At 34.1% G+C, this 26,323-nt stretch overlaps 1 protein-coding gene across 2 annotated transcripts; it reads left to right on the top strand.

Moving 5' to 3' along the window:
- On the top strand, positions 1-26,323 carry LOC134539692 (probable ATP-dependent RNA helicase DDX49). 2 transcript variants are annotated; one of them, XM_063381900.1, is made up of 9 exons: positions 1-369; positions 1,461-1,654; positions 11,893-12,026; positions 16,294-16,399; positions 16,494-16,598; positions 20,454-20,620; positions 21,166-21,320; positions 24,246-24,446; positions 25,952-26,323. In XM_063381900.1, the coding sequence occupies exons 1-9, from the start codon at positions 300-302 to the stop codon at positions 25,975-25,977; spliced, it is 1,158 nt and encodes a 385-aa protein (XP_063237970.1). In that variant the 5' UTR covers positions 1-299; the 3' UTR covers positions 25,978-26,323. The 2 variants fall into 2 exon arrangements, with proteins under 2 accessions (XP_063237970.1, XP_063237969.1); XM_063381899.1 differs by having other exon boundaries at positions 25,908-26,323.

Below are 26,323 nucleotides of genomic sequence, written 5' to 3'. Positions count from 1 at the left end.
CTTACGAAAAGTCGTATACCTAGAGAAAGATGTTTACACATAAAAACAATTTTTAAAAATTTTAATTTACGCAATGTAGCTTAAATCTGCAAACATTCAACGTGAAATGGTACTAAAGGCGATTATTTCTGTTTCACTAAGTTAAAGTTGTCTGGTGTCGCATGTCTTGTGTGTTGACTTTATCTATGTTAGGTTGAGGAGCATGTATGTTTACTTATTGAACCATTAAATATTGAATCACGTGTGCAGTTAAATGTTTGAATGTTTTTAAGTAATTAAAATATATTGTATTTGGTACTATGTCGATTATAAGTTCCTTTTCCGATTTAAAATTAAATACTTGGATTGTTCGACAGTTACATACCTTGGGTAAGTTTTATAACCTCTACAGAATATGTTTTTGACAATTTCAGTTATTTAATTATTATTCTTTTAAGATTAAAAAAATTTAAATCTGTAATCACGGCGTTAAACACTAACTCTAGAATAGAGCAACGTTTTAGAAAAAAAAATTGCACGTTTATAAAGAGTGTTTAGGTTAGTTTGCTCTTTCAACGTTTAGTTATGTTAACTTGGATATCAGGATCAAGGTATAAACGTGGATACATAATATGGAATAATTAACGCTATTGGTTGTTTGATCCTGTGTTTTAAAAGTGTACTAAAGAGTAAAGAACAAAATGGTGCAGGTGGATGAGCGTACCTCTGCGACCACTCCACTTGTGAGCTGAGGAATTAAGTGGTGCAGATTTGTGTTAAAAACAAGGGTGAGAGAGAGTGACAGATAGAAATAGAGAGTAAGAGGTAAAGATTTAAATTTTTGGAATTTGTTCCGTATCACGTATCCACATTTATCCCTTGATCCTGATATGATCCTGTATGATTGATCCTGTGGTACATGATTCTTGCTGTATTGAGTTGTATGTCGAAAGATTCTGGACATTAAAAAAAAACATTACAATGCAAACAATATTGGAAGTTAAAAAAAATTCCATTTCAGATTTTTATTTAATCTGAATTTTTGGTTATATCCAGCATCTTTCAATGTACTAAATTAAAACAGCAATCACACCATTAGGAACAAGAGATAGACTTAGATACATATATGTAATACAAAACTTAACCAAATTTTTTTTATTTAAAAAAATTATATATCTATGTGCCGTTAATTTTGTTTAATGATCCTACAAAACAAAAAAAAAAACTAATTGTGTATGAAAAATACATTCTGTTGCTCAGTTTGTTCTATACTGTCATGTTAGCTGTTTATTATTATATTTTTGTTTATTTTTGCAATTATTTTAATTTTAAATAATTCAAGCACATTATAAGAAAATCGTAAGTTTTTTTTACATGCATAACCTATTGCATATATCATGGGATATGTAGGAATCTTGTCCTGTTTTTTTGTTAGACTTGGGACACCTGTTCTGTTGAATCGAGGTGCATGTGGTTTCCAGGCTTGACGAAGCCTACGCCGATCCAGGAAAACTGCATCCCTGCAATCCTTAAAGGCCAGAACTGCATCGGCGGTGCGAAGACGGGCAGCGGGAAGACTCTTGCGTTTGCGCTCCCCATCTTGCAGAGGCTGTGTGAGGATCCGTATGGAATATTTGCTCTCATTCTCACTCCCACCAGGGAACTGGCATTTCAGGTAAGCATATGGTAGCTGAGAACAGGTATGAGTCAGTGTGTGCTACTGTAATTGTGTCTAATCCTCTCACACAGTACACGGTGCGCAGAGCTTCAGAAAAAACAACATAATTTCAAAACTACTCAAGATATTCGAGTGGGGTCTGTTTACGAAAAGTATTTAAGATTTCGCTGAGGGCCGAAAAGCACTTTTAATTTTGGATCATGTTTTTAAACTGTATTTCTAGAAGAGTTAAAATGGCTAAAACACATGTTTTCAGAGTAATTTTTAGGTGTAAAACAACCAGTACAGATTATTAAAAGTACTTAAGGGACTTGCATTACACCTTTCTTTATCTTCATTTATCGGCCATATAATGTTGCGGTCACCGCTAAAATTTCACAGTTATCCTGTGAGGACGAAAAGACTATGCCCGTCAATTCAGAGCCTTTCGCTTAGAGGCGACACCACGCTAGAAATACCATCGAGCGTCGCACTTATCATCCCGCCTCACTAACACACAAACACCCCTGACGAGGCAGGCCCCTTAAATTCAGCATGTTTGGGACCCCAGCCATGCTGGATTAGTGATTCTTCAGGGTTACTACACCTCCATAATATCCTTAAAAATTCCTTAATTCATGTTTAATTTTATAAGGGCCCTTAAAAGTCCTTAAATTTCATTAATAATCCTTAAAAACTCTTTAATAAAAACTAATAGCATGCAAGTAATGGATAAACACCAGTATTTTAGTGTTATTATCTTTCCAACTTGGCAGCAAACAATGCTCTGCGTATGCGCAGTACAATTGGTGAATTTCGGGCCACATGATTAGATTTTATGTATAAGAAACATTTTGAATTTGTTTTTAATAACTAACTAGCATATCACCTTTAAACTAAAAAGGTGTATTTTTACTGACTTACTTAGAACTTACAAAGTAATTGTAATTAGTGAGCAAATTAAATGTAGGAACTATAAATTAATGATGGGACACTAAGCTTGGGTTAGATATGTGTTCTAGAGAGATATTTGGACAATTTCAGCTTACCTGTGAGAATTTAACTAATCAAAAAAAATTTTTTGTGCACTAACTATTAATCATTATTTTTTTTCTTAAGTTATTTTGTGATAGTGGTGAAGCTGACAAAGTAAAGGGGTCCTTAATTTTTGTTTGCAAAAGAGGGCCGGAACCATGACTATTGAACATTGATAAAAATCATTTTAGAAATTTACGAGTGGAAAGTAAAATTTAACTCCCAAGGAAACAATGTATTGGCATGAATATCGACAGTGATGATAACTCTAGGCAAACATAAATAATGTGCCCTGGTGGCCTACTTCTACAATCGGAGTACACCCAGAACAATAAGAACGTGAAATTCTCCGTTGGTGTCATCTAACGGAATGTGCCAAAACCATTTAAAGTTGGATTAAATTATTTTCACTGTACCTAAGTTTGTGAACAGTCTCTACACCAGTGGTACCCAAAATTCTTTAATTTGCAAGTCTAAAATCTTTTACCGAAACTCAGTGACCTGAAGTGAATCGAAACTAACATCAACATTTATTTTGAAGGTTTTTTCTTCTTTCAGCCCTGCATTATGTTATTTCAAACTGAGCCCCTGCATGTTTTTTACTCTACACTCCAAGGTAATATGGGTTTTGTTCCCGTCAGGGTTGAACCCGAATTTTTCGGTAGAGGAGAACTTAGTATGCTGGTGAGTTTTCTCAAAGTATTCCCATTTTCCCTTGCTCATTTATTCCATCAGTGCTCCATCAGCATTTTCTTTCATTGTCTAATGATGTCAATGTCAAGGAGATGTTAATCTTTATTTATTTATTTCTATTGGCTATTTTCCAACTCAGTTTGTAATATTCTAGCAGTTATATATTCTTATCTCCCGAGATCCGGGCTGTGACCTCTTTGCTGCCCTGACAACCCTAAGTGGGTCACGACCCCAGCAGGATTTGAAAACCTCTGCTCTATGCCTTTCGTGTTTCTTCCTTGTGATTTGTTGGTTCACAGCAGTTGGAATCGGCTGGTTTCAAATACAAACACCGAGGAAACGGGGACCACTGGTGCAATGTCATGTTATTTTTTTCTGTTCAGAACCATGCTGGTGGTCAAATCTGTTACGAAATTGGATATACATTTGGGCAGAAATGTATTCCCACCATGGCCTGTTTCTAGTCATAGGTCTCTGTCTTATTTTACATACTCATTTTGTAAAAAAATGTGTGCCAAGCCAGAAAATGTATTGTTACGACTTAATGTGGGGAGAACTGAGTTCGTAAGCGATAGCCTAATTAAGTTTTCCAATTAAGTTTTATCAATTAGTAATATATCATTACTAATAAATATTGTACTTAAAAATGTCCTATCAGTGACACTTAAAAATGTTTATTCGCAGGTCACACAATGTCTGTCAAGTTCCACAGTTCACATTCGCTAGGTACTGGAGTTAGGCTCAATAGTGATTCACCCCTTAGCTCGTGCTTGACCATACACACAGTCTCGCGCCACTCAGTCGCACTCTCTCAATCCCATCACTTCGCGTCGCGCCACTCTCGAGGTGGGACACTCACCTTCTTTGCTGATGTCGCACTTCCCGTCGCTCGTGGAACTCTCCGAACTCTCAAAACTCGTCGCGGGACTCTCGCTGCACATCCGCGGAGGACGACGTCGCTGCTCAAGTACCTGAGATGCCCTTCTCGAACCGACGAGAAGCGGCTGTGGTGAGTGGCGTCATCTGGGGCCGACCCGACACCCGAAAGTTCTAGAAAGGCGGTGTTTATTCGCGCCACTCCGTGCGGCGGCCCGCGGAATTCCCAAGGCCGCTCAGCGATAGATAATAGCGCAGAGGAAGGACGATGCGCGGGGAGCGGAGGAGGGAGGGGGTAACAATGACCCTTGTAATCCGGCCAGGCGCGCATGGAATGCTTTATGTCAGTGGACGGCACGTGATGCCGGTGGCCATGCAGGGCCGCCAGCCAGCTCCGAACCTTGCATCGTGGTTTGGTCTCTCACGGTCGTAACAGTATAGACGTCGAACTGACAATGTGTTTGTTAATATTTCTGTATCCTTTATGATAACATTTGAGTAATGAACACTTTATCCTTATTTTTGAAAACAATTTGTTTTTAAATAAAACAATTGTTTATTTGGTGTAAAATAAAAATAAAAGTTACAGTAAAGTGTAAACTAATAAGTCCTAAGTGGCCTCAAGTAATTGTATTTTACAGAAAATTCCAGAACATGTTCCTACCTCAATGCACTCGCAGAGTGAGTGGTTTACCATGTTCCAGGAGTCAATTGCACAGTACTCTTGAGTGTAATAATTCCACACCGTCTCTTGTATTGGTGCGGGTATTTCAGTATGTTTACTAATATGGTTGGCGATAAACATGAACAATAAGTAAATAAATTGTAAGCCTTCTTAAAATTTAAAGATGTTGAAATGAGCATGAAGCATGTCTTTTAGAAGAAATGTGAATGATACAGAAATAAAATTACGTTGATATTTATAACTCATTCAGCATTAGGAAAATGAAAAACCAGTAGTTGTGCATGTGAGAAACTTAATTCAGTGCATATTTCAAATTCCCTAATCCTTAATGAAAGCTTTAAAAAAAGCTTTGCGTGTAGAGTCCATGCACAACACTAGTGAAACTTCTTGCTTTTTGGATATTAATAGATATAAATTATTTTCATTTTCAATGAATGATAATTATAAATTTGATTACACAAATAAATCTTTTCCACGCAAATAATAATTATATTATAGATTCTTTAAATTAAATAAAAGAAATAATGGCAGCATTGATCATCAACTGTTACGAAAATTGAGGATTAGACAAGCACAAGCAGAGCTACGAGAATTCCTTAGAATCACTGCTGCGTCATTTCTACCTCTCCTCTGCCGTCACCCCTTCCGGCCATTAAAACTAGCATATAGCATTGCTCCGCTAAGTACCTATCCCCCCCCCCCCTTCCTTGCCGTCTTCCCATTAGGCCGGTAGCGCATGCGTTGGAGTGGCGTCGCCGCTGATGCGCTCTCCTCCTCTACCTGTACTCACACCACGTACCCAACTATTCCCTTCATGCAATCAAAATTTTCGTAACGCTCAAAAATTGTTCCCCCTCAGTAAAGAAGTTTCACTTCAAAAATCTTCATTTGTGGAAAAGTAGCTCTTATAAGACTGTGCTTTGATAATTGCACGATTCTCAGATCATGTCCAAATTGTTGGGCGACAAAAGAAAGTGGACTTGTCCAGGAAGTCTGTGACACATGCACTGTTACAGTTTTCAAGGTGCACTGAGCGGCTGGAAAGCACTAGAAAAATATTTAAAAAAATATAATTATTGTGTTTAATGTCTTGTCTACGGTAAGACCAGAAAGAATAAACAAAAACCGATATTGTGAAATGAATCGACCATGATATTTTGTAAGACACCATTCCAGCATTTTGTGACCCACTGGTCACAGTAAGAACATACAAGCAGCGAAAGATGAGATCAGGGCATAGAATGCAACATATATTTAAACACACAAAATACATTGCTCCACACGCTCCTGTTACAAATATGAAAAATTAGTGTGTGTGGCTTTAGCATTATTTGTAAATTTAAGTTACAGGCAATTCTTATAATAACGTCGAGTTGCGGAGGCCACAAAGAAATCGCTACACCAACTAAATAAACTGGCTGGCTACAACACTTATAATAGAAACATATCAGTAAGTCTCTACATCTCCTCCGGCGAGCCAGTCCCCGAGAGCCGAGCTGATGAGCAATATGTACCCCTGCTGCAGCTCTTCTTTCCCCCCACTCTGCTGTCACAGCGCCGGTGCAAACTGTCGGTGGGAAACCAGCAGCTACGACTACCCGCAGACGACAAACACCCAGACAGGTCAGAAACAGGCCCCTCGGAGTAAGGGAACGTTATTAGGGTATTCGTAACCGTAACCAATTTTCAGAACCTGGAATTTTGGTACTAGTTTTAAACGGTACAGAGAATTCCTAGTACTTTCGGTACTATGTATGTAGTTTTTTTTTATAACTGGTGCAGAAGTCTGTGATTGAAATAGTAATACGTAGTTAGTTTTGAACAATTAACCAAGTTTTAGTGACCAAGAGTATTAAGATAAACACATGTGTTACAATTTTTTTATTTCAAGGAGTATCTACTAACGTGAACATCAGTTTATTCTCAGTCTTAAATTGAGCAATTGTTTTAACGCTTGAAAAATAACAGAATTATTAATTTAAAATAACATTTCTTCTTTTCATAACAAACTTTAAAGAATATTGGTGCAACAATGACTGACAACTGAGGAGCGCGGCAGACTCACTTCCCTCACCCCACCCACACCGTTCGCTTCGCCAGCGGAGAGTATAAAATAATTAACTTTAACATGCAATAGAAAAAATTTTTATACTGTCATTGTAGAGTTCCGAAAGAACCACGAATCAAATTTAAATTTCCAGTTCTTTTACTATATCAAAAGTACCGGGAATTCCAGGTACTTTCGGGACCGGGGATTTCCCCATTCTGAACCGTGGCATACCTCCAGAGTGTCACAATTGCTGAGAGTAGTTTTGGGGAACTTTGGGAGACAGAAATCAGGATGCCAGACCAGGATTTGAACCTGATTCCCCCAGATGCTACTCCAGTGTCTTGCCACTGTGCTACCATCAGACATTAATAGAAGTGTTCTGCAGGTTATGAATTTCATGAAAGTCATGAGAAAGTAAATGAAATTGAAGGGTTGGTCAGAAAGTCATGAGAAAGTAAAGAAACTGAAGGATTGGTCAAAAAATAGTGAATTAAACATTAACTGTCCTGGAAGTAACGAAACTTCGTTATGATAACTTGCATTTCTTCAATTTATAGACTCGCATTAAACATAATTAGTTAAGAAATAGTGCCCTTAAATTATGTGGAAATTACATTCCTGCGGATAGTAAATTGTTTCTATGTTTAGTTCTACTTAGAGACAAGAATGTATGAATTTAATTTTAGTCCAATTTTATCTTTAATACAGAACATTTTAGTGTTATGGTTTTTATTTCTATAAAATACTTACTTGTAATACTTATTCCACCAAAATTGGGTTAATGTTATATGCTACATTTTGACAGTAAAATCATTTTTAATAAATTGGTCTAAAACAGATACATTCGTAACATTAAAAATAAATTAACAAGCATTTATGGTTTAACATTGATTCAATAAGAGTTACACAATAAAATTAATAAAAAAAAAAAAAACATTTCTTATCCATGCACTTTGGTACAATTTTTTTTCCGAAAATAGCAACATTTCCTTTAGTTTAAAACATTAAAAAATTATTATATATATATTTTTTCTTAATGATTAGAATTAAAGTTTTTGTTAAATTATACTTAATTCCATGATATAACTTGTATTTTGGTGCAAAATGGTGTATTCTTGTATTTTGGGGTTTGCGGCGTTTTGACATCTTTTCGGTGGGTTTTTTTCCTTCAGTTTTTCCGCAATTCACCATATAATCTTGTCCCTAGTTCGACTTACTATATGCAACAATGACCCTAGGGTATGAAAACAGAAGGTCCTGAAATTGGTTCACCAGTGTAATTTGTGAAAATCCTGAAATAAATAATTGTATATTAGTGAGGACCAACTAGCTGGCCAAGGGCCTCCTCATACACCTTGCTTAAAGAATCTTTCACAAAAATAAATACCATCAGTTAAACTGTCGTGTAGTAGCTGTCATTGTTTGCATTTATGTAGAAAAATGTTGTCAGCAACCAATTTTCAGAAGTCACATTTTTCTCAGAGAAATACTTTTTATTTTATTTTAAAAACTATATATTGTTCCATGGTAATTCATAATTTTAATTTTTTTTATATTTTATGAATACTTGTTTTAAGAGAATTATTTTAAGTTTCTTCATCACATGCCACGTTATTGTGTTTATTGTTTATTCTTCAGAATAATGCTACATTAAAAAATATATTTTAAGAAATTTACTAATAATTTATATGTAGAGACAAGAAATAATGGTTTTATTTTATCTTTTATGAAATCTGTTTATTAAAACAAAATGTCACTTAAGTGTTCCACAATATTAATTTCTCCTAAATATAGTGATTTTAACTGATTCATGATGCACTTTTACAATATAATGATATGTAATAAGCAGGTATTAACTTTTCTGTGCAAATAAAATAAATCTGTTAAGTATTTTTGTGTTTTAAAAACATACTAGGGTCATTCTCAAGATAAGGGACAATTGACCTGACCACATAAAACAAAAATGAAAATGGTCTTTTCTTTGTATGATTTTTTTTTACTTATCAAAAATAAAAAGTTAGTCATCACCCAATCAGCAGCAGTAATCAACGATCAATATTTATCATTTTATGTCAGGTAATACAAGTGTGCTTGGCACGGAGTTGATGCTCAATGGCATGGAGTTGAAATCACCGTATATTTACTTCAAATTACTGAAAATATACCATTATCTATTAGGTTAAATAAAAATTTGGTACCATTTTAATAATATAATCATTTACCCTGTAGGGCCTACTTATTAACAGCTTAAAAATTTTAACTGGTCAACAGTTTCAGTTCTGGTTCATCAAGAACTTTTTAAATGTCACATAACTTACACTGTGAAAGTTAGCTAAACATTAGTAAATCATTAATTTCAAAACATTTAATAATGACACATTAGCCTTCAACATTGATACTATCTGAGTGCAAACTTTAGAATGTGGTGTTTCGTTGTGAGAGCTTCTAAGTACTTTGTAACTGAATACATCTTTCATGTACTTCAAGCACCTATATTTCTTGAGAATTTTCCCTGCAAACAACTGCTTACATTTCTGAAGATTCTTTTTATTTTTAGAATTTTCTTTTATTTGTGCTAACAATGCTTCGTTAAAAACTAGCTTACGACAAACATTTTCAGACACCGTTTGCCCAGAAAGTAAATTCTTTGCATTCGTTTTAGGAGAATCAACAAACTGTTTCTGTTTTTGAACAACTCTATAATACCTTGTTTTAAATTTATTGTATTTTGATTTGAACTTTGCTAATTCTTTTTCTAGTTTACTTATTTTTCTGTAAGCTTTTGCTATTTCTTTCCTTACTTTTCTCCTTCCTGATAATGTTCTTGTGGCAGATGATGTACTGGGGCAACGTACACAGTGATCACTATTTTGTAACACAGATGGACTATTGGGGACAGTCACCAACATTCTGTTCTTTTTTCTGGTTTCCTCTGTACTTCTTTGCAGACTGTTTCCACATTTTTCTTTTTTTTCTTTCATCTCTATTGGACAGCTCACAAATCGTTACAATCTTCCCTTTTCGTTTACGTTTGTGATATCGTTCCCTCTCTTTTCGTTTTACTTCTTCATATAAGTCTGGATTGTTCTTTATTTGTTCCCTTCGTTTTCTCTCTGTTTCTCTCTTTTTCTTACGCCTATCCTCAATTGATTTCTGTGTTTTTTTCATTGGTTTTTGTCATGTTTTTCTAGGTTCTTCTTATATTTTTAACAAACCTGAAACAAAATGTAACCTTTTACTAACTACTAGCTTACTTGGCTCAAGAAATGATCTGACATTTTCAAATTATAAAATCAGAAATATTTAAGCTACATGAAGTTAAATTTATTGTATGCTGTGGCTAACTTCTCAATTGAAGTCAGGTTGAGTACCGGTAGGTACCTACATGTTTCAATATCATTACTTACACTCGTCCAATTCTATTCAGTAGAAGATACCAAGTGATATACAGGAAATAAATTTAAGTTAGTTATAAAATTACTATTTGAGAGTAGAAACATACTTTTAAATATGTTTTCATAGGGAAAAAAAAAATGTTAGTGTACAATGGAAGTAGCAATACAATGCTGTGCTAATTTTCTTACCATTTACACATTCTAGAGAACATATTCAACTAGAATGCTTATATGCTAACAATAGATACAATGGTACGTAATATTATGTTCTGCAAAGCCTAAAATATTTAATATGTTCCAAACAAACCGTAGGGAATGTATTGCATACATCAACTCCGTGCAGTTCATCAACTCCATGGCCAGGACATTCCATGGAGTTGATGACCACGGAGTTGATGAAATGGTGTTAGTAATCCTGCCATAATTAATATTTTTAGGTTAGGAAGACATTGTTTTATATTTTACAAGTATTCTTTCTTTGCTTTTAATTCACATTAATCTGGATGCTTTCAGCAATTAATTACCTACTATTCAGAGAGCATGGAGTTTATAGGTAATAAACCTACTGACCTAATATCTCATTTCAAATAACTTAATCCTACTAAATCATTCACTACCACCAGAGAATCACTTTTCCACATGATACATAATGGCTTAATCTATGGAACTGTTGCAATTAAAACATTGTTGCCAATGCCATCTTGTGATTTTTTTTACAATTTCTTGTTTTCTATGGAGTTGATGGCTACTTTGGGAACAGATCTAGATACATTAAAAAGAGTACCACAGAATTTTTTTTTGTTTTTTTTTTTTATATATGTAGTAGAGAACTATATTTATTGCATTTTCATACAGTATTTTAATTGTTACTAAAAAAAATGTCAATTACAGTACTTAAACTACATATAGATGTAGTGAGCTACAGTCCATGGAGTTGATATTTCAAGAACTTTAACGGTTTCATTAATTCTAATACTGATCATATTCATATTTTGTGAAATGGCACATATTTAAAAGATTACATTGAAGTTAAGTTATATAAAGCTGTAAATTTACTCAATATAATAAGACTAAAGTAGTTGGTTTCATCAATTGTCCCTTTTTCTGAGACCCACTAATGTTGTAATGTAACAATGAGTACGGTAACCAAAAAAGTTGAAATGATTAAAAAGAAGTAAACTTTATCCATTTTTTTGCATAGAATGTAGTATAAACTGCATACTTAATAAATTACTTTAATAATTAAAACTTTACAATTTAATATTAGTCAGTAGAGTTAAGTTTTGATTGAAAACGCTGATTATTTTCATGATTTTAATTGCATCTCGGTGTTTTGTGGTGTATTGACATGCTTTTCGGTGTTATTTTGGTTTTATGGCAATTCACCACGTAACCTTGTCTCTATTCATTGTGCCATTCCCTCGGATGATATCCGGCCCTGGAAATGAGTGTAGTTGGCCATCAGAGGACTGAGAGGACTGTTGCTGTGGCAAAGCAGGTGCGGGGATGGGCGTGGTTGCAGATAGCGGACCAGTTCGCGGTGGTCGGCAAGACCATCAGCCTGCGGATGTGCGTGGTGGTCGGAGGGATGGACATGGTGACGCAAGGACAGGAGCTGGCGCGCAAGCCCCACATCGTAGTGGCGACTCCTGGCAGGCAGGTGCTTCATCAGTTTCTGACGTTGGCGACGAAACTTTTATTCCTGCCTTCTTTTTTTTTTCATGGACTAGAATAAAACATTTCTTAAAATGTGGTGACTTAGTAGATGAGATCTACTACAAATGGGCACATAGTGTATCCTTATTAATACAAATAATTCACAGCCTGTAGCAGTCTAGACTTCCGGCTAGCTCTCAATTGGTCCAGATTGCATATACATAAAAACCTTGAGGAAAAAAAATTTTCATCTAAAGTTGCAGGTCATCTGGTGTAAAGTTTTGTCCATGGCTTTTAAAATGCTTGAAAACTGTGACGTCAGCCGGGGCTACGCCCCATGAGCCTAGTCAGTCTCCGTTTCCTCAACATTCCTCTCCCCTTCCCCGGCATTTGTACCGCCATGTACGTAGTCGTGTGTTTGAATTGCGCGCCACGAACTACCACAAGAGGGCGCTTAGAAGCAGTGCGGCGATCCCTAAAATTGCTATGTTAATATTAATTGTAAGCCTTTTTGTTGTTTTCATCCATCTTCGCCCCAGTGCTGTGTAGTTTACTTGTGTTTCTTTAATTTAAATAAGTTACCTTAAATAACTATAGACGTTGCCCGGGCGGACCCGAACAGGCACGGACTTGGACGAGGATAGGAATGCTTTTATATGAATTATCATTAAATAAGTAAATAGTAACAAACTTTCCATTGTCAGTAATTTTTATATATTTTTAATGTTTATCTGTAATTTACTCAACTTTCGCCGGGGCACGGAGTCGTAGAATACAGTAACGGTAATTGTGTTGGCGCGAAGGGCGCCATGTTGCCACCTGCGAGCGATGAGCTCAGCCCAGTCGATCTTCATCACTGACCGAGAGCAGACGCGCCAGCACCCCGGGGACTTCAACCTTTGTTCTGCACTGACCAAGTAATTCTGTCTCGTTAAGTATTTCTGAATCTCTTTCGCTCGTCATCCTCGGGGCAGCTCTCGGTCAGCGGACTGTTTAATTAATTAATTGTCTCAGTCGAGTTTCTTTCATCACCGTGTAATAAGTAAACTTTGCAGCATGGCCACGTGTGTGGACCATGCCCTCACCTAAACCGATTCGTGCCTCAGGCTTTTTAACCGTGTAATGTGTAACGTGTAACGGGCGTGTAGAGAGACGTGTTAGTGAAATTAAATCTGGAGAATAAATATAAAGTGAGTACTTATTTAATCACGTGGTGAGTGAGTCTAGGAGTGTGGCGTGCCCGACGCCTAGAGCGGGCCAGGTCTGGGTAGCTAGGATAGAAAGGGCTGGTAACTCGTCCCCACTTGGGCTACGTCACGCCCTGAGCGAGAGACTCCGCCGGGTCCACGTGCCCTTCCACGTGGTGGCGCCCATAGTTAACATCTCGAAATCACCGGCAATGCGCGATCAGCCCTCAACTGTTGATGGTGATCCACAAATATAAAATTTGCAATGAACTTGGACTTTTATTCTTCTCGCAACAAAAACCTACATGTCTTCAACAAGAGAAGTCCAAAAGAAAATGATCACTCACTCACTCACTCACTGCGTCATTGTGACCTTGGACCATATAATCAGTTGATCCACTTGAATGACAAAAACATAATAGTACTTATTCTTCTAAAAAAAATACTCCTAAAAGCTAGGGAGTACAGGGTCCTTAAATACTACAAAACTCATAATCTAAAGTAGGAAAAGAGTAGTATGTTTTTGTCTTCAACCAACAGTTTAAAATATTTGTAAAAATGGGAATATGGTACTGGCACGCACTTGTTTTTGTACTTGAAATAGATATTTTTTCTAGGAAAAAAATTTGTGCCTTTTTTTTTTTTGTGCAAAATTAAAACAAAAATATATTTTTACCATAAAGTTTAGGAACCACACATACTTTTGTGTGTTTGTTACAGCTCTAAAAGTGCTTATAAAACATTTAATAATTAAATTTTAAACAAAATACTACCAAATTATCTCTCATCCCGATTAAACACAAACACCCCCACCCCTTTTACCAATCGTTTCCCTTTTTTAACTATTATCTTGTTATGACTAGTTAGTTTTTTGACTGAGCTGAAGTTATCTCTATCCGCCGGCTCTCTCCAGCCCCCGGGACAGAGAACTTGGAACAACAGTCTAAGTCATTCCACACATCTACTGCAATTTCCAATCAAGTTTTTATATATTTTTACAACAAAATGTGCAAAGATAACGCAGTTACATGGCGACCTTCATACATGTGTTTACTATCATTAAAAATTATTTTTACATATTTAGAGTGCGGACCATCATACAGGATACACCAGGGACTCTGAAGGCCTCCAATCTGTGGTTTTCATGGTGTCTCTAAAATACAATAATTTATTACCCACTTTGGCCACTGATACTGATAGAACTGGTACATAGGTAACTTCCTACAAGTATAGACTTTCAATTAAAAATTAATTAGCGGGCAAACTGCGTACCTGTAGGAAGGTACCTATGTACCAGATCTATCGGTACCAATGGCCAAAGTGGGTAATAAATTAATGTTTTTTAGAAACACAATGAAAACCACAAATTGGAGAACTTCAAGGCTCCTGGGACAAATTGTGCAATAGTTTGCCCGCTAATTTTTTTATTTTTATTTATAAGTCTATACATGTAGGAAGGTACCCATGTACCAGCTTTATCGATACCAGTAGACAAAAAAGGGCGAAAAAAATTAATGTTTTTTAGATACCATAAGAACCACACATTAGTGGCCTTCAGGGTTCCTGGTTCCTGGGACAACCTGTACGATGGTTCACATTCTAAATTTAATTACAATTGATAGTACACACATTTATGAAGGTTGCCATGTAACTGCTTTATCGTTAAGTTTGCATATTGTGTTATAAAAGTATAAAAACTCGGTTTGAAATTGTCATAGTTGCGTGGAATCTCTTAGGCTGTTGTCCCAAACTCTGTTCCTAGACGGCAGGATAGAGCCGGTGTGTGGAGCTAACTTCAGCTCATTAGTTTTTTGTTTTCTTTGTTTACACGGTAATAGATTGTGATAGCTTGCTTCGTACATGTTCAAATAAACTGTGTTATTCGGCTGTTACTAATCTTGTTTTGCAATTATTGGTCTAAATTATTATCCCTCTATGTAATAGCAATTAGATTTGAATGCACCTGCTGTACATGTATCCTATTATTTTTGTCATGTTAGTTGTATTTCATTTACAAGTTATCACATACATTGCATGAATTTTTTTTTAAGTATTTTGGTGAGTGAAGTAAAAATAAGTTTTAAATTTGAAGTACATATTTAGCTTGGGATGTTGTAATATTTTTGTATAGCTTATCAACAGATTTAATTTGCAGCAGATTTTTTTTCCAGTTTTTATGTATTCTATTTAAGTGTCAGTGTTTCAAACTTAGCAAACAGGGGTATAAATTATCAATAGTGATTTGCAAGTATAAGATTTTCAAATTTTGAATTTTTACTTACATTCAAATGCAAAAATCAACATAATAAGACTATTTCAGTTTGAGTTTTCTGTGAATAGTAAAGTATAACTAAGTTTAACAATCATACATACGTTTTGTTATAAAGTATATTTTAATGTAATTTAAATTAAGTTTAGTTATTTAAAATTAAATTTTAAACCATTTGCATCTACAAGCGTACTAGTACGCAGCTGTTTTTCTGGCCGATAACACCATAGGCGTACTGGTACGCAAAATGTCTAATCTGCCCGAAAAACTTGAAAAAATCCCTTAAGAATGAAAATAACCCCTCAGAGTAGCTAGTATTGTTATAACAAAGGTATATTATCGTGGAACTTAAAATATTTTTAAAATTTTATTTAAAGAATAAAAATATAATGAAAATAGAAAATAACTTTAATAATAGTAATATATAAAAAAGTTTATGGATTCCATGGTATGTCTAACATTATAGTGAGTGGATGCAAATGGGTTAATTATTTGAGAAAATTGTTTTAAATACTGTTCTATTCAATGGAATTTTGTAATAATTTGGTGTTTCCTCATACTTCACCAATATACATTTTGTCCCTTTGGCTGTCTGATATTTTTATTTTCTTTGACTTTAGGATTTTCGTGGTTTAAAAAAAAATTTTAGAAAATGAAAGGTTTCAACATTTTTAGTCTTATTAACGTATCAAATTGTACATGGGACCGTACTGTGGAGAGGACCTAACTCTGAGGTAGAGGAGAAAAAAATTTAAAATACTTTACCTTTTAAACAAAAAATGATTTAGATGTTTCTTTTCTGAATTTGCAGGCTGGCAGACCATTTGGAGAGTTGCAATACTTTTACGCTTAAGAAACTGCAATTTGTGGTTTTTGACGAAGCAGATCGCCTGCTGAGCGGACAGTTCTCGGAGCAGGTACAGTGGGAACAGACAAGTAGTGACTGATTTTGTTTACTGTAATTTTGTAATTGTAAGATATCTTCAGTGAAATACATTTAAATGTTCGTAGCTGGAAACGATTTTTGCTGCGCTGCCTGTGAAGAAACAAATTCTCCTGTTTAGTGCGACCATTACAGATGATCTGAAAAATGTGAAAGAACTAGCAGGAAATGAGGTATGTGCAAAGCAGTATCATAATTAAATTGAATATAATTCTTATATAATATTAAAATATGTTTCATATGTAAATATTGTTCAATATAATATGAACATTGAAGATGAAATTTCACTTTTACAGGACAGGCACAAAAACTTTAATCGTTTAGGTAGATTTCAAATAAATACTACCTATTGCAGCTGTTACCATGGTGCGAGTTTTGAAACAATTTTACATAGTTTTTCGTTTCGTGGTCCATCAGTTTTTGATGAAACAAATTATTACCATAAAACATGGGTTAAAATTTAAAAAAAAAATTAAAACTTTCTTAGTATCAATTTATTTGAATTTATTTTAAACCATCTTAATATTATCTTAAACCTTGGTGCAAATACATTTTTATACAACCACGTTGTTAGTGCCAGGGATGAAAAATAGTGTTTGAAGGTCAAGAAAATTTAATAATTACCTGAATTGGCATATTATATTAAATTCATTCTAAGCTACTCAATGCTGCATTGTAAACTATTGAATTCTGAGTTCTTATAGTTAAAAATATTCGTAATATTTTGACTGCATGGAAAATGGGCAAATATTTAATCAATCATTTTGTAATATTGGCGAACATACAGGAAAATATGTCATGTACATTAAGTTCTTAAAATGTTCCAGTAGTTTATAAGTTTCCAATATGTTTTCAGATCAATAGGTACTTCAAAATCTACCTACACGTGTAGGCTGTGCCAGAAGGGATTTTTTTTTCTGTTGCATTTTTCTTGGTTTCATTTCCATGTAAATAACATTCATTTTAAATTATCAAAAAAAATTTTGATAGAAAAAAGGGGAAATAAGTTACTATTTGTATTTTAATAGAAACTTAATAAATCCAAGATTCCTGAAAAGCACATAATATAGGTATTTATAAATTAATTGATCCCATATACCTAATTTATGAATTACGATAAAACTTAACTATGTACTTATTTAATATATCTTATTATTATGAGGCTAGTTATGAAAAAAATCAGAGTATGTCATTTTGTGTTGAGTTTTAGTTTTGATCAATATTAATTATAAATTTTAGCATTAACCAATATTTTTGTGTGTTAGGGACAGTTGGTTTGTTAGAAATATTTAGAAAATTAATTGAAGTAGTTTTGTGAAAATGGTTGTGCTCACTTAATATATCATGACATTTAATTACTGAAACTCTTAAACTATTCAAGAAAAGGTTACATACGTCTAATTGGTTTTGTGTGAGCTGCTGTGGTTGAGTGGTCAGAGCCCCACAAGTTTATCTGGTTTTGATCCCTGATGGGTTCAGATTTGGATTTTTGGCAGCTGAAGAAACGTAGCAGATGCTGCAGTGTGGGCTGGTGGGTTTTTATCAGGGTGTTCCTATTTTCCCAACTTACTCACTCCGTCAGTGCCCCATTCTCATCTTGTTACCTTTAGGAGGTTTGTTTTACTCGCAGTCTCTTCTTGACCTTTTAACTCTCGGGACAAACTTGTGCATTTCATTTGCCGGAAACATTATGGCAGGTGGTCAGTCTACTCTTGGGGGCAGACACTCTCAGGTCAGCCCTTGATGCTTCTATCGAGGAATAGTTGTGAGAGCAAGTCATCTGCTGAGTGTTTTGGAGCGATCATCTATTTCTGTGTTATTTTTATTAATGTTCAGTGTACTTTTTTTTTTTTTTTTTTTGAGGATGTTACATTGTGTAATTACATATGTAAATGTTCGTTCAATATCTTAAATATCAGAAAGTTCTTTACTGATTGCTTTGAAATTTTGATTCAAATACACGTGTGTTTTTATGTACCTATGTCACACCTGTGACAGGTGAAAAGTTAATTAAAAATATAGATGGATAAAAACCTTAATTTTTTAATATTTTCATTGCTATAGTGTGACATATAGAGATGCATAGGTATATAGAGGAGAGTGATAGACATAGATATATACCGTATTTACCCATGTACCACCCGCCCCCATGTATGACCCGCACCCCAAATTTTCAACATACTCTCTGGAAAAAAATTTTTTTCACTGTAATGTCTATTTACATGTGCCTGCATAAATAGGGAAAAAGAGTCTGTCATTGTAACAACAAAGAAAACTCTTTATAACTGCAGCACAGAATTTTACTAACACAAATGCATGAAATATTAAGGAAAAAAAACCAGTAATATTCATTGTCAAAATAGTAGATCAATTTTGCTAAACAGACGTAAATTTGGTGAAATAAATTTAAAATGTTTGTATGCAATAACCACAATCGTCAACTGTTCAGTCCGTTGCAACATCCTGCAAATAAAAATAAAGCTTGTAGTGCCAAATAATTAAAAATAATGAGTGATGCCATAAAACCATTTTATTCAACGTAAAAAAAAACCCGTAGCAAAAACGTGAGTTGTATTGATACGCATAAAATGGCGCGGGTTGCCAGTTATAGTTAACTCGGTTGTAAACAGAGCGCGCGCGTAGCAAGAAGTTTGCGAGCTATCGCTATCGATCTTCGACTACGTGCGCGTGCTCTATACCGAATGATGCCAACTGGCGCTGTTTACGTTTTATAGGTGGATTACAGCGACTCCCGACACGTTACGGATAAAGTTTAATACTTTTAAAAACGTCTTGAAAACACATCAGAATACGTTGTATTACGATTATTTAAATTAGAAAGCGTTAATCTCAGAATAAACCGCGTAAATTGCGGGAAGCAGTTTATACGCGCGTTGTAAACAACTGCAATTTATTGCATTGCATCATATGAGGTTAAAACGGGACCGAAATAAAATGGTGCAAATATCGGGAAAAAGTAAATAACGGTAACGTAAATAAGGGGTTTCGCTGTATTTTCATTGTAATAAATGCGTCCAGCATTCGGTAATGTACTATAAATCCAATTTTTTCAGTCTTCATTGTTGTCCAAAACCTCAAATTTCGTGTATGACCCGCACCCCGACTTTTGAATGTTGTTTTTCAGAAAAAATGTGCGGGTGGTACATGGGTAAATACTATGTTAATAGAAAGAGAGATACACATAAAGAGATAGCTAGGGATAGAGAATTAGAGAGAGAGATGCTTTGAATGTGTACCTACAAAAAAACATATGCCAGGCATTAGCTAGTAATTGATAATTTTCGAATAAAGTATTTTTGCTAACATGTATTTATTTAATTACCACAGGTTGTGTGAAGCATATCCTTATTCACAATCTTAGGTTAGAACTCATGCAACCTAGTTTCAAGCTCTCATCATTTGTGGCATAATATTAGGTATGTATTGCCAAAGCAGTTCCACCTTTAGACAAATCTTAATTTGCAATTGTATTTTTCAAGATGTCTGCTTTTGTACCAGGGTTAAAAAAAATTCTCAAATTGTTCTCTTCCCTTATATGAGTTACCATCTGATTCTGACCTAGATTAATTTGCTCCTAACTCTTATAACTCTAGGAAACAAAGAGTCTGTGAGTAAAACAAATCTGGTGGACCCCATTGTCATTGAGGTGTTATGCCCAAATTCCTTTGTTCCATTTTATTAGATGTGAGAAAATTTTAAAACATTATTTTTTGACATGCACCATTGCAAGTTTACAGTGTATGTCATACAGAAAACCAGAGGAACAAAGATAATTACGTAATATATAAACACAAAAAAAAAAGCCAAAATTAGTTATATTGTCTGATTTTGGCATGTTTTCTGCGTGTTTGGGTATTCATTTTTCTTTGTCCGTTTTTAGGTTTTCTGTATGACATACACTGTAAACTTGCAGTGGCATATGTCCAAAATAATAATCTTCCCCATTTGGAAGAATCATTCCAAGAATGGGAGAACAATTCTTGCACTCTTTTTATTTTATTTTCCAGTACTTCACGTGGGATTGCAGAAATGATGTAGCCACGGTGGAAGAACTTGACCAGTTTTATGTGTTGTGTCCTTTTGATGTGAGAGACAGTTACATGGTTGAAACAATTCGCACATTCCGCCAGAAAAGTGAAAATGGTTCCATCATGATATTTACGGACACATGCAAGTATGTATGAATGTTAAATTTTTCAGGATGGACCTATATTGTGTCCATTAAATACATTATGCATTTTTTTAAAACTTTTCTGTTTTGTTTGTTCAAAAAATTATTGAAATTTATTTTTTGTATAAAAAAGGAAGCTTTAAAAATTTATTGAAAATAGAATACAATATTGAAGCTATTGATGTAAGATTTGGAAGTAAACTTCTTCGCTGAGGGGGCTACAATTTTCGAGAATTACGAAAATTCTGATCGCATGAGGGGGAAAGTTAGGTGTGTGGTGGGGGGGAATGCATGCATTTGCGGTCAAATGAAAGACGGCAAGGGTAACTCCTCGGTTTATTCTATTTGAGATCATACGCACATCCTTACTATTCTCAATTATTATCTCTTGTTCAACAAAAAATAAGTACAGTATAATTTATTTCTGCAAGAATATTCACTTCTGTCATGTGTGAACTCCACACACATTTTTTTAAGTTTGTTCACACAAGTATGTATCTTAATTAATCACATATTGTTACAATTATGTAAGTTGGTTATGTTTGTAGGAACTGCCAGCTGCTGTCCATGACCCTCAATGAAGTTGGTTTCGACAACGTGGCGCTTCACTCCATGATACCTCAGAGACAGCGATTGTCAGCTCTCAGTCTGTTCAAGTCCGATGTCATTCGCATCCTCATAGCCACTGACGTTGCTAGCAGAGGTAATGTGCTTGGAGCTGCTCTGGTCGTTTGAGCTGAATTTTGATACCATTCAGTGAATAGTCAAGATCGTATTGTTTTATAGTAGTTTTTAAAATGAAAATTTTTTGTAACCCACATTATTTATCAAACCAAGGAACAATAATTTTGAAAATACTTAACATTATATTATTACTCTTATTAGCATTGACAGTTATTTAGGTAGTATTGATTGCCTGGTTTTAATTTTTTTGTGCTGTGGTAGTAAAAAAAAATTAAACTTTCCTCTGTCTCTGGTTTGTTTATATGGGAAAAAAAGATTAATATGCATTGATAGAAGTCCAAATTCCTTATTTAATACCCGTTGAAAAAACTATTACTTAGAAACTAAATAAATTTTAGTAGGTACATACAGTAAAACCTTGTTATAATGTTTCCACCTATTGTTTTCCCACTTATGTAATATTTTTAAGCCCCAAAATTTTCTCCATAAGGACAATTTAGTTATATTTTGTGTAAAACATTTGAGCAATAATGCATTTCCCAATAATAAAGCTTGCTTTCTAAAAGTCAATAAATAATGTTCAAAAAAAGTTTTAAAAACCTGTCATTCTAACATTCCCTAGAGGCAAGATTTTATGGTGAGTAGTGATAATACACCACCAGACACCAAAATAGAAGTTAGTACTTTGTCAGATATTGAAAGTAAAGTAAATAAACCATTAGTGATGCCCTACAGACATAGCAAAAAGGCCTACAGAGAAACTCCACCAGGAAATATGTAAGTATAATGATTTTGGGCTTCTAAAATTGCATTTGATTTTTTATTCATATTAATTGTATTGGATTAATTAGACTGATAAAAAGTAAAATAATTCACTCAAATCACGCAATCAAATTTTTGTTTCTAATAACACCATTTGTTTTGTTATTTCAATAACTATATATTAATTCATAATACTATAAAAATAAAAATAACATCAAAGCTGGTCAAAATATGAAATCATTAAATCTTTGCTGCAGATATTACATTAAAAAAAGTTTAGCTTACTTTTTATTTTCATTATTTATAACTTTCTAATGAATTAAGGTACATTACAGAAGATTAATTTTATTTTTTAGTTGCAGTTTTTTGTTGACCTTACTTCCATCCATACAAAATTAGTAATATTATAGGTAAACATTTTAAGTGCGTTGTGAATAATTCTTGCAATGGGGAAGCTTGATTTAAAAGATTTTCATGGACATGCACCATTTTTTGTTTTAATTGTATGGCATAGTGTAAACGCAAGAATGAACAAGAAAGATCAATACACAAACACACAGAAAACAAGTCAAAATTAGCCGATGTCAAATGTTAAACACCTAGACAGCAAATAGAATTCCGTGAAAGGAATTACTGTAGTCGGAAAATTATCACAGCACAAAGTCTGCTATCGTGTTGTCCAGAATATCTGTTTTGTATCATCGTAGAGTTCGTGTGTTTGTTATTGTTTGTCTGTATTTTCTGTTCTTGTTACATCTGTTTCGTGTTATAAGCCCTACTGTTTTCCCAAACTGTGCTATTTTTCCGACTAATTTTTTTGCTTGTTTTCTGTGTGTTTGTATAGTCATCTTCTTGTTAATTTTTTGAGAGGTTTCTCTATGACAGTTATAACCAGCTATGGTGTGTGACCATGAAAATCTTTTAGATCAAACATTTTAAGTGTCTTATCATAATAGCAAAATAACATATAAGCAAGTATTCAAAATATGGATATTGAATAATTTGATTTGACATTTCAAAACAAATAATTTATTTTAATGATTTTTTACCAATATAAATAGCAAGTGGGACTCATTCATAAAAAAATTTAATGTCAAGACTGTAATGTTTATGAAGCAAAGAAGATTCATTGAGAATTTTGTATTTGTTTTCTGCAAATATTTTATTTTTATGTGTATAATCAGCTGGACCAACAGAAACAGTTACCAAAATTAAAATTTACATGTGACTAAAATGTATTGTTAGGTTTTTTTTATTTTCTTGCTTCACTATCATAGTTCAGTAAGTTTCTTGTTAACATTACTGTATTTTGGTTAACTTTCTTTAGACTTCCTTGATATTTGAGAGGGGAGGAATAGGTTTTGATGTATATTTAAAATCAATTTGAAATTTGACATTCATGAATAATTTTATCTGAATGAAAAACGGGATACATTGTTATTAATGTATTTCAGTGCTACATTTTAGTGTTATTTCAGTTTTATGGCAACTCACTAGGTGTCTGCAAGTACTCGAAAAATAGTTTGATATTCGATTCAGCATCTTTTTTTTTTTTTTTAAATTGTTTACCAATAGATATGCATACACAAAAAAAAATATTTAAAAACTAAATATAACCTTTTTTTGAGACTAAGATGACTTATTGAAAAAATTTAGATTTGTAATGCAACATTATTCACACATTTTTTATATTTAGTAATAATATTCTATTTTATAATGTAACCAGATCAGCGAAACAACTTTCAAACTTAATTTCACTGTTCAAGTAAATGCAGAACAAAGTTTTCACTTTATACTAAAAGTTTGATTAAAAAAAATTTTTATCTGTGACTATCATAATATTCAATTCAAATAAATAAAAAAAAAACTGTATTCGCAGAAACGTAAAATGTTGTCCCTATATGGACGTAGTTATGCAAAAAGGAACCAAACCACAATTTTGTTATATTTTATTTGAAAATAAATTAAAATAGTACAAGGTTGATCGTACTGTCGTTGCTATTATTATATCAGTAGACCATTATATACTAGACTAATAAAATTATACCCACATATTGTTATCAATACGAGAATTACAATTTATAATTAACTTTAACTTCAAAATACTCAGAATAGGTTTCATGTGGGTTGGTTCCTTTTTTGCATAACTACGTCCACATAATGTGCGAGTGGCGTTGGGCAGGTCTGGACATCCCGGCCGTGGAGCTGGTGCTGAACCACACCGTGCCGAGCGACCCCCGGGACTACGTCCACAGGGTCGGGCGCACGGCGAGGGCCGGGCGCGGCGGCACGGCCGTGACCCTCGTCACGCCCTACGACATCCGCCTGGTGCACGCCATCGAGGCGGCCATCAACGCCCGGCTCAAGGAGTACCAGGTGGACGGTGAGGAGTGACCAGCATCGTGCACAGTGTTTCAATAGATTAGTAAGAGACAAGATTATATGGTGAACTGTGATACAACTGAAAGAACACCGAAAAGCATGAGATAACACTGAAATTCAAGTTAACACCTAACAAAAGTACCTAAATGCATAAAACTGACCCACATTTTTCAATCAAAACTTAACTCTAATGACATATATCTAATCTTTTAAAGATTAAATTCAAAGAAAGTAATTTATTTAGCATGATGTTTGTCCTACAATTTTATAAAAACAGGATTGAAAAAAGTTAACTTTTTTGATCTTGCAACAGTTGTTATTTTTAGATAACAACCTAAGAACATTTTATTTGTTCCGTAAAAATAAGACATGCTTGTTACAAATCATTATATTGAAAAAGTACTTCATGTCATACGCAATGGTTTGGAGGAATTAGTATCACAGAACATTTAAGTTTCATATTTTTTTTCAGTAATATGCTATCAATTTTAATAACCAGATTTCAAAAAAGAAAAACAATATTACTGAAAACTCCTATTTTAAAAATGAAATAGGCCTGAAAATAAAACCATATAATCTTGTCTGTTTAAATTAGAAATGTGCCAGTAAAATCCCCCAGGGTTGCTACAGGTATAAAAAAAAATTGGGAAAACTAGGTTAATTAAAAATGGCCAGGGAGTAACGGAGAAAATCTGGCAAAATCACTAATCCATCATTGACATACCTTACCTCATCTCATTTTTGTATGTACTGTATTTTCTGTATTCTTTTTCCTAGAATATAAGCTCTTTGGAATACTATTTTATGGTATTTGAGGACACAGTAAAATAAAATAGTATTCACTTTTGTCACAATTAGGCACCTAAAGAAATATGTATAAAACTTGACACATCATGAAATTATTTTCTTTTCTTTCCATTCAAGAATTCTAGGGTTTTTACCACAAGTCAGAGTTTAAAAAGTAACAAAATTAATTTCCCCATGTTTTCATACAGGTTTGAAAACCTACATTCATATTTTGTTGGTGAATTTACATCAGGTGTTCACTGAGAGTGTAATATTGCTTTAATTGTAGTACCTGGGCTATTTAATTTGTTGCCCCTGTATCAAGTGCTACTGTGTGGTCATTCTTGTCTGGTAGATCAGGGAAATTGGACAGTTCAAGTCTGTAAAACCTTTAAAACTGAGAGACTTTGGGAATTCCAAGCGTGTAGCAACCCTGCATACGGATTACTTGGCAAATTAGCTGCGCTATTAGTTTGAGCAATCGCTTAGTGTGATGTGTGTGTATAAACATTTCAAAACAACATTTAAAATGTGTTACTTTACTACAAACTAAAAGCAGAATGCACCGTGAATAACTGAACCCCAGGACTGAACAGTATAAGTAATTAAGTGTATGTATTATTTTATTTTTGGTGATACTAGAAATAGATTCGTAATTTCTAATTTTAAATTGCAGACAAGGAAGTTGCCACCATAATGACTCAGGTTTCTGTCACGAAGGGCGAGGCAGAAATAAAACTGGATGAAACAAATTTTTATGAAAGGAAGCTGATCAACAAGAGGAAAAAATTGATTTTGGAAGGCAAAGATCCAGACGAGGAAGAGGAAAGTAGGAAACAATACTTGAATAAGAAGCGCAGGAAAAGAAGAAAGGAACATAATGCAATAGTTAACAGCAAGCTGTTATAAAAAATACCTCAAGTTTACTGTGTGTGTATTTTTTTTATATCTGCTTGCAAATATTAATTTAAAGCATTGTTTGGTTAACAGTATGTAAGAAAACATTCAATATGTTTGCCACTACTGTAAAATTTAGGAGGGGGGGGAGGAGATAAAAAATTGCATATACCTATAAATAAGTTTTATAACACA

This window comes from Bacillus rossius, chromosome 15 (genome assembly GCF_032445375.1).
Source record: "Bacillus rossius redtenbacheri isolate Brsri chromosome 15, Brsri_v3, whole genome shotgun sequence".
Taxonomy (NCBI): Eukaryota; Metazoa; Arthropoda; class Insecta; order Phasmatodea; family Bacillidae; genus Bacillus; species Bacillus rossius.
Note: the sequence above shows the minus strand (reverse complement) of the source record. Positions and strands in the feature narration are given on the sequence as shown.

What these genes read in the sequence shown, in the direction of transcription:
- LOC134539692 (XM_063381899.1), top strand. Translation starts at nt 300, where the DNA reads ATGTCGATTATAAGTTCCTTTTCCGATTTAAAATTAAATACTTGGATT. An exon ending in CCAGGGAACTGGCATTTCAG is followed by an intron (nt 1,655 to 11,892) that starts GTAAGCATATGG and finishes GCGTGGTTGCAG; the next exon opens with ATAGCGGACCAGTTCGCGGT. An exon ending in GCGGACAGTTCTCGGAGCAG is followed by an intron (nt 16,400 to 16,493) that starts GTACAGTGGGAA and finishes AAATGTTCGTAG; the next exon opens with CTGGAAACGATTTTTGCTGC.